The sequence below is a fragment of the Brassica oleracea genome, chromosome C3, assembly GCF_000695525.1.
Source record: "Brassica oleracea var. oleracea cultivar TO1000 chromosome C3, BOL, whole genome shotgun sequence".
Classification (NCBI taxonomy): Eukaryota; Viridiplantae; Streptophyta; class Magnoliopsida; order Brassicales; family Brassicaceae; genus Brassica; species Brassica oleracea.
In genome coordinates, this window is record NC_027750.1 from 8,746,611 (window position 1) to 8,755,105 (window position 8,495).

Genomic DNA, 8,495 nt, shown 5'->3' on the forward strand with positions numbered 1-8,495 from the left:
AAAAAAATCTAAAATTTTAATATATGATTAATGTAATTGTGTAATTTATTTTAATATTAAATAATTAAAAAAAAATGATATAAAACATACAAATTATTAGCAAATCTTCATTATTTAAAATCATTAATTACTATATATATCATAATCACATTAGGTAATTCCGTAGGTTTTATTTAAGGAAATAATATATAGTAAATTGTCACCTTGCTTTAATTAATATCATATGATATCATATAGTTGATATTAAATGTTTCTAGTGAGATATAAAAATCGAATTGGACAAACATGTTTTTCAATTTCAATGTGAGACTGACACGTATGACTAATTAACTACCTAATTGATTGACACATAAGCAATGAATCTTTTTTAATTATTACAAAATTGAGGTTACATCTTTTCAAATATTTCTCAATTAATATATAAGGGATAGTTGACACAAAATTAAACTACAAAGCATACAATCTTGTGTCAAAAATTTCATCTTGACACATTTAGTACCAACCGCTGCGCCATGTCTTTGAGATTCTACTTATCAAATTCTTAAATTTCATTGATAGACATTTTTTATATTAAAATGTCATTCTATTAATCAGATAATATTAGGCTTTATTATATGAAATGCTAAAGATTTTATATGAGACTGAAATATAAGAAAGGAACATTAGAATTATCAGATCATTCGTTCTTTTTTTCTTTAATATAATGGGATTTAACCTTTATTTAGAAAATAAAATTTTACATAACTATTTTAAAAATTTACTATATGGCTGGAAGACCAGAAATTTGGGAGCATTGCTGCATTAACATAGGAGGAAAAGGGTTGAAAGGAAGTTTTGGTGTACAGCTTCCAAAAAAGCTTTACAACAATCAGGCGCTATGATTGAGTCATCCCTTCAAAACATCCTGGAATATTCTTCAATGTTGATAAACATTGGGTCACGAGAGACCAAAACGGAGGTAGAAACGGCGGTAATTGAGCATTCACAGAATTTGCAGAATATATGATGGATAGGATAAAAAATACACTCATCATAGACATGATATTAGGCAGCGAATTATGCAACAAGAGAAGACTTAAGGAATTCAATATATGGTTTTGGTAAGTTAGTTTTCTATGAAAGTAATTAGTAATTGGCTATATCGTCCCATTTATAGGAAAATGGAGTATGGCACAGGCACATAGCTTTGGCTACGTATTTGAGTTACTTTCTAATTAATTATCGTTTTAAAATTCAAACAATTAATAAAAACAATAAAAGGGTAGGATTCTACGGGAGGAAAATTGATTATGATATCAAATGTTTGGTCACTTCTATACATTTGGGCACTCAGTTGCTAAAGTAAACAGTATTCATTTTTATCTTTAGTACTTGTAACTGTTTTTTATTGATTGGGATTGTATCAGTTGGCTTTTTATTTACTTTCTAGGGATTTTAGATGTAAAGTAATGGCTGTGGCTTCAAGGGCTTAACTTTAAAGATACGTTTTATTGGCTTTAGTAAAAAAAGCAAAGGAACCACAACTTTTTAAAAAGAAAAGTCTTGAGTGTTTTTGAAGATTTTTATATGAAATTGAAAATCACTAAAGCTTGGTTTGTTAAACTTTACAGAGACAAGAAAAATTATAGAAAGTAGATTTTTTTTTTCCAGAATTAGTAATGCTATTTTCAGTTTCATTTATTTTAGTATTCTGTTTTTTAATTTTTAAAAACTAAACTATAATAAGTGAATCATAATTATTATTATTTTTGTTTCCTTAGACTAAATTATAATTTTCAGTGATTTAGTATTAGATTTAGATCCGGTTTTTATTTAAAATAATTAAAACTACAACTAATGAAACACTTAGTTATAGTTTATTTCTAATTTTAATTATATACTATAAATTAATAAAACTGTAATAAATTTTGTTTTCTTCAATTAGTTTGATATATATATATATAATATAAAATAAATAGATAAAATTTTATTTATTCATTATTCTATTTGCTTAATGGTTGTCTACTGTTTAAATATTAATCGTTGATTTTTCCATATTATATTATTTTGAATAGTTAGCCTCCCAGCTCGTCAGATTCATATGTAATGTAACACCAACCTACATCTTTTACTACTTGACATTTTCCATATTATTTCAATAATTACTACATTTCTGATTTCCCTACCTTCTGCCTTATTTTAGTTTCAAACTTCACACTTCTTTTGTTCAAATGGCTTCGAATGGAACAAGTCAAAGGTAATGGGTCGGCCTCCAGTGAGTCCGGATGGTCATTGAGTCGCCCAGCTCCAAGTCTTTTTTGTTGAGTCAGTGAGAATGTTGTTGCTGAAGAAGATGAGATTGTAAAATGGAGTTGGATGATGGATTACTCTGTTGATCCTAAAGAAGCTGCGGCATGGGACAAGCGACGAGATCGTGACTTATAGGATAATGCAACTGCAACATCCAGCTCCTCAACGTGCTAAGCGGCGAGAATTCTCCAACTCTTGAGGCTGAACTTAGCAAACTAGACTTGATAGAGATATGATGTCAACTGGGTGGATTCTAGAGTCATAGATCTCGAAGATCCTTGCAATGTCACCGGTCTCATCTGACTAGGTAAGCGCTCAGTTTGTGAATATTCGCCAAAGAAGACCCTCCTGTTGATGCCAAAGTCAATAATCCGTATAGTGATGATAAACAAATTTGTATAAAATTATTGCGTATGAGCACATTGGTCACGGACGGGTGAACAAAAAATAAAGATCACTAACTAGAGATTATTATTTAAATTAAAATTGCTCTAGTTAAAAGTCTGAGCATGGAATAAATTAACAGTACGTAGCATAATAGCCTGAGATAAGAAGGTTCACTTATCTAGACAGAGAGGAGAAACCTCTGTATACTCATAGCAGGCCATAAATCGATGATGATGACAACCACTTCCTCGTTTCTCTCGTCGCGGTGCTCTCTGCTTACTTCTCAAGGTTTCTCCTTTTCTATCTCTCTTATCTCTCCATCTCTGTCTCTCACTCACTATTAGTTTTTTTTCTTTTTTTTTTAACAGGGCCAAACCGGCAAATGCAATGGAAAAGACACGAAAAGGTTCTGTCTTTCAGCCTCTCTTGTTCTCCTAAATCAACTGTTAAACTCTATATGAATGGAGCTCTAGTTTCAGTAATAAGACATACCAAGGAACCATGCATATGTAGTGTTCGATGAAATGCTTGACTGAATCTTGAACTTGTTTTTTTATTTAATGGCGCAGAGACAGTTCTCGAGAAAGGTAGCTGTTTCTGGTGTTGTCAGAGCGGGATTTGAGCTTAAGCCACCTCCCTATCCTCTTGTACGTTTTTCGTTATCAAGACCCACCCAGCTTTTAGATTTTAATTTTGGTTGATAGATTATGCACATCATGTGGTAAGGATATTGTATTAGTACAAATCTTTGAAGGTTCGCTCTACTATGGTAGTTATGATGATGAAATGTTATGGATGTTAAAAGTGCAACGAAGCGTGAAGGGGAGATGTTGCTCGCTCACTCTGTGTCTGTCTGTCTTTGGCAGGATGCTCTAGAACCGCATATGAGCCGGGAAACACTGGATTATCATTGGGGCAAGCATCACAAAACTTACGTTGAGAACCTGAACAAGCAAATCCTAGGCACAGATCTAGATGGATTGTCATTGGAAGAGGTTGTGCTTCTTTCATACAACAGAGGCAATATGCTTCCTGCCTTCAATAACGCCGCACAGGTAATAGCCAAATATTTCTTCTCCAGTGTCTTCAACCGCTTTTTTCAAAGATTGGATGTGAATTAAGGTTATGTGAGGCGCTTTGCAGGCATGGAACCACGAGTTCTTCTGGGAGTCTATCCAACCTGGAGGTGGAGGAAAGCCAAGTGGAGATCTCCTCAGACTGATTGAGAGAGATTTTGGGTCTTTTGATGACTTTGTAGAAAGGTTCAAGGCAGCTGCATCCTCCAACTTTGGTTCAGGTTGGACTTGGCTTGCATGTGAGTGTTTCCAACCTATGCGTCCCCTTACCACTATAAATAAAATGCAAACCACCCCAACTTACTTAGGGGATACACTGATGCAGACAAGGCGAACAGACTTGACGTTGCAAATGCAGTAAACCCTCTTCCAAAGGAGGAAGACAAGAAGCTTGTGATAGTAAAAACTCCCAATGCAGTGAATCCACTCGTATGGGACTATTCTGTAAGTGTCTAACTTTCCAAAATGTAGATATAGCTATGGATTTGATTTCCTGACACATTTTTTCATCTGTTTATGTGCAGCCACTTCTCACCATTGATACCTGGGAGGTATAATATAAGCTATTCATCTTTCACTATACGAATTTCACCTTGGTTTCTTGATCCCTGACTTAGTTTTCTTCTCTCCTCTTTGTGCAATACAGCACGCTTACTATCTGGATTTTGAGGTACCTTCAAAATGTTTTCACTAAATTACTGAAAGCACAGGTTCTCAGTTCTCATGTTGTTGTGTTTTGCGCAGAACCGAAGAGTCGAATACATAAATACATTCATGGAAAAGCTTGTGTCATGGGAAACTGTAAGCACAAGGCTAGAATCTGCAATGGCTCGAGCAGCTCAAAGAGAACAAGAAGGCACTGATACAGAAGATGAAGAGATTCCAGATGATGAAGAGCCAGAGGTTTACTTAGATGATGCATCTGAGGAGGTTGACTAAAAAGAACTATCAATGATAAACATTTAGCTTCTGAACGAAATATCAATTACAGATCCTAAGCTTTGTGTTTATTAAATAAATTCTGTGGTTTCTTTGAAAAACAAAACAAAAACTTAAAGTTACATATTCTACATTCCTCCTATGCGGTCTTGTGATAAGTTACGAGGAGTCCTGTGATTGGACAAAGCCAAGTATCTTTCAACAGATGGTGAATGTCTGTATAGACCATATGGCATTTGGTGTTGCCCATGAACTGGAAGAGAGTACTCTTGAGGAAGTCTCTGTCCGTGAACTGGAGAGTACCTTCTTGAAACCGGAGAATAAGAATTTGGAGGCTGATGATCATACGCAGAGACACTTCTTCCTAACCCACCAGGTGGAACCATATATTCAGGGGATCTCCTGAGACTTGACCGATGAGGAAAACCTGCTGATGGGCCGAGGTAACTACTCACAAGAGCTGATATTTCATCTGCATCTCCCTCTCTGTGACTAGGGAAGCTTTGGTCGCGGTACATAGGAGAATAAGATAAGGAAGCTGTTGGTGGCATTTCCCTTTCTGACAACCTTGGACGTTTCATCTGTTGGTTATACAATCTCTCGCTAATTGCCGCTTCCTCCCTTAGACTGATGGATCGCGCTTCCTCCATTCGACTGATGGATCTCGCTTCTTCCATCTGTTTGTCGAGCTGAACAATCTCTTTCTCAAGCTTCGCCATTTGCTCTTGGATCTGCCACCCTGGTACTTCTTTCACTGGGTCTAACTTGTGAGCTTCCAAACACTTCATCACTGATGATAACGCATCCAACTGCTTTTCGTTCGCAGTTTTCTGTTGAGAAAATAAAAAGCAAACAACGATAAGAATCAGAACAGGAAAAAAAAGTTAAAACGAGTAAAGAAGAGTCATACAGATGCCATGGGTGCTTGTGCTTTACGTTTCGCCCTCTCAAATGACTCCTTGCTCATCCTTAGGAATGAAGTTAGAATTGAAGAAGGTGAAAACCTATCCTCCATCCCAAAGGTATAAACCATCTCAAGTGCTTCAATATGCATTCCACGCTTGATACTTGAATCAACTATACCTATGGCCAATAGAATATTGTTAGGACCCTTTTAGTCAACAGCTTAGTCACATGATTCTAACTTGCAATATCGAAAACCACTACTTTCAAGGCAATAAGACCTTGCTTGGTTCTAACAAATAACAATTTCGTGAATGTGCAGCTCTATAATGTCTCACTCAACTCTAGAATGTTGTCTCCTATTTTGTACATGTAATTCTACTCTACTCACAAGCTCATTATACACAACCCAAAACAAAGATGAAACATTTTGATTCTAAAGAAACAGCCTTTGTAATGTAAATTCATCAACTCAAGAAAGAACAAGGTACCTGACATCATAGGGACAAGAAACGGAGACCGTTTAAGAGCACCAACAATCTCAGCAGTACCACTCTGCCTAATCAAATTCAACAAATCCATACTCTTAAAGCTCTCCGGAATCCCAAAACAAGCAACCAACAGAAGCAAACCCCTTGCATCCACAGCCTCCGCTGCACCCAACCATCCTTCACCCACCAGCCTCTTCTTCCACGCAACAGCAGCCGCCTCCGCCTCATCTTTCACAGAACTACCAACCTGCTTCTTCTCTCCTTCAGGATCAAACGTCAGAAGATAACACTCCAGAACAAGAAGCGAAACCTTCCTCGCGGTGATCGCGGGCGAGTCGTTGGCGAACGCCTTGCGCCCTTGCAAGTAAAACTTCCCAATGCAATCCAACACGAACTTCGCCGGGTCCTTGGCAAGCTTCAACGCTCCAGGAAGCTCTTCGATTAGCTTGGCTCTCTCAGATATGTTCACGAACATGTACCTGCGGAGCTCTTTGCTACACATCGACTCGCACAATCGCTCCGCTTCGGACTTCTGTTTGGGCGGCGATTGGCACGCAATCGCCGTGGCTGTTTCTCCAGAGGCATCCTTCGGCGGAGGCGACACGGCGGCGATTTCGACGATGCCGTTAGTTTTGAGATTGGAGTCGATCGCGTTCTCGATGTAATCCATGTGGCTCTGCAGTTCGTCGTAGCGGCGTTTGAAGGCGTTCACTGCGGCTGCTAACGCGGTTAAGTCGACGATGGATTTCAAAAACTGAGGGTCGTTAGATTGTTCGATCGTGGTTTCGATGTTTGTAGGCACGGTTTCGACAGTAGCCTGCGCTTCTCTCCGTCGGATCATCGCCGATGAAGGTTGCTCCTCCTCCCTTGTTGATGGACGATGTGCGTAGCCGTTACGGACGGCCATGGGGATTGCGGAAGAAGGACGAAGATTGCAAACAGTTGTTGTGTTTAAATAAAAGCCCTAGTTTATTCGTTCCTCCTCTTGTGACTGTTCAGAATTGTCCCTGAGGTCTATGATTGTTTCGTTTATTGCCCCATAAATAATTTTTTAACTCGAAACTAACCGAAGTCGATACTAAAATTTGTAGATAAATCTAGGTGACTGAGAAATTGCAACTTTTCAAGTCGTGCTATGGGAAATTTATATACTTCATTCCAATTTTCCACACACAAAAAAAAGAAACAAGAAGAACTGGAACCGTTATTAAGTTTATTCGAAAAACCGTTATTAAGTACGTTAGTAGTATCCTACATATATGTTAGGAAACATCGTGTTAATACTATTTTTGTTTAATGTTTTTTTTAGCAACCTATTTTTGATAATTTATGACTTACGTAATTTATAACTGTTGTTGTAGAATTGTCTGTAATATTTTTTTATAATTGGTAACACTATAATTATCCAGCTTAAAGAAAATCATAAAGATTGTTGTCGATAATGAAGTTATGATTTTAACAAAATGTGCTGATTAGTAGACATTGATTAACCGCAAAATCGCAGAATAATTAATTAGTCGAAGATAAATCTAAGGGACTGAGAAATTGCAACTTTTCAAGTGGTACTATGGGAAAAATTATATTACTTCATTCCAATTTTCCCACACACACAGAAAAATAAATAAAAACTCTCCCTGGAGTTCAAATAGATTTGATGATCTAAGATGCAGATTCCAAGAGTTCAAGAGAAGCCACATTTCTCGGGATCAAAATGGAACTGCTGTGTTGTGGAAAGTCACACGGCGCAGCGGAAATACTAATGGTCGTGTTCCCCTGACCTTGTGCGAACCTGTGAGGAAAATACTTCGACGATGGCAAGATATCAAAGTTGCGAACTAAATGAGACACACAATTTTTACGTGGAAAACCTCCTCGATGTGAGAAGGAAAAACCACGGGACCGTAGTCCACTCAACAATCCACTATATAAATGTTTGTGAGTACAACCACGTCCTCCCTGTTCAACAGCCTGAACAGAACAGAGAGTCTAGCTACAAATAGCTATCTCCAACACAAACAACAACAACAAGAGAGCAACACAAAGCTTCAAAACCGGCAGCAACCAAACGACCTCAGCTCACAAAGATTCCGGCTTCCAGAAACTAATCCAACCGTACAAATCCAAGATAAACAAGTCGACAATACCTCTGCCAAATTTCAGCTCAAGAAGAGAAGATCTCACCGTTGGATTTACCAAACACCCAAGACTGCTCTGCTGAAGAACTATGGCGACCAGCTTCAAGAAAACCCAGACAACAGAAGATCCAACCGTTGAAATCCAAATCCCTTCGGTGAACCTCTAACCCACTGACTGAAGAAGCTTCCCACAAAATATCAGCCCGATCAGGATCCGTTTGACCCTCCAAATCCAGTATTGAAATCACCTTACGAGTTTTCTCCTTCTCTCTCTT

General features: G+C 37.7%; 2 protein-coding genes across 3 annotated transcripts; one reads left to right on the forward strand and one right to left on the reverse strand.

Moving 5' to 3' along the window:
• The first annotated feature begins 2,748 nt into the window (after nucleotides 1-2,748).
• Nucleotides 2,749-4,831, forward strand: LOC106335507 (superoxide dismutase [Fe] 2, chloroplastic). Of its 2 annotated transcripts, none has more exons than XM_013774047.1 (9): nucleotides 2,749-2,964; nucleotides 3,045-3,082; nucleotides 3,252-3,323; nucleotides 3,543-3,731; nucleotides 3,820-3,991; nucleotides 4,078-4,196; nucleotides 4,277-4,303; nucleotides 4,399-4,422; nucleotides 4,497-4,831. In XM_013774047.1, exons 1-9 carry the CDS (start codon nucleotides 2,904-2,906, stop codon nucleotides 4,689-4,691), a joined length of 897 nt encoding a protein of 298 aa, XP_013629501.1. In that variant the 5' UTR covers nucleotides 2,749-2,903; the 3' UTR covers nucleotides 4,692-4,831. The 2 variants fall into 2 exon arrangements, with proteins under 2 accessions (XP_013629501.1, XP_013629500.1); XM_013774046.1 differs by having other exon boundaries at nucleotides 2,756-2,964; nucleotides 3,246-3,323.
• Nucleotides 4,701-7,086, reverse strand: LOC106335506 (protein FRIGIDA-like). Its single transcript, XM_013774045.1, has 3 exons — nucleotides 6,086-7,086; nucleotides 5,602-5,774; nucleotides 4,701-5,521 (listed from the first exon to the last, which is right to left on the reverse strand). Exons 1-3 carry the CDS (start codon nucleotides 6,990-6,992, stop codon nucleotides 4,820-4,822), a joined length of 1,782 nt encoding a protein of 593 aa, XP_013629499.1. The 5' UTR covers nucleotides 6,993-7,086; the 3' UTR covers nucleotides 4,701-4,819.
• Between the last annotated feature and the right edge of the window lie 1,409 nt (nucleotides 7,087-8,495).

Excerpts from the sequence above, each read along its gene's own strand:
- LOC106335506 (XM_013774045.1), bottom strand. The coding sequence starts at position 6,992 with ATGGCCGTCCGTAACGGCTACGCACATCGTCCATCAACAAGGGAGGAG. Across the intron at positions 5,775-6,085 it reads TCTTGTCCCTATGATGTCAG|GTATAGTTGATTCAAGTATC; the intron begins GTACCTTGTTCT and ends TATTGGCCATAG. Across the intron at positions 5,522-5,601 it reads CACAAGCACCCATGGCATCT|AAAACTGCGAACGAAAAGCA; the intron begins GTATGACTCTTC and ends TTTTCTCAACAG.
- LOC106335507 (XM_013774046.1), top strand. The coding sequence starts at position 2,904 with ATGATGATGACAACCACTTCCTCGTTTCTCTCGTCGCGGTGCTCTCTG. Across the intron at positions 3,083-3,245 it reads AATGGAAAAGACACGAAAAG|AGACAGTTCTCGAGAAAGGT; the intron begins GTTCTGTCTTTC and ends TTAATGGCGCAG. Across the intron at positions 3,732-3,819 it reads CCTTCAATAACGCCGCACAG|GCATGGAACCACGAGTTCTT; the intron begins GTAATAGCCAAA and ends GGCGCTTTGCAG.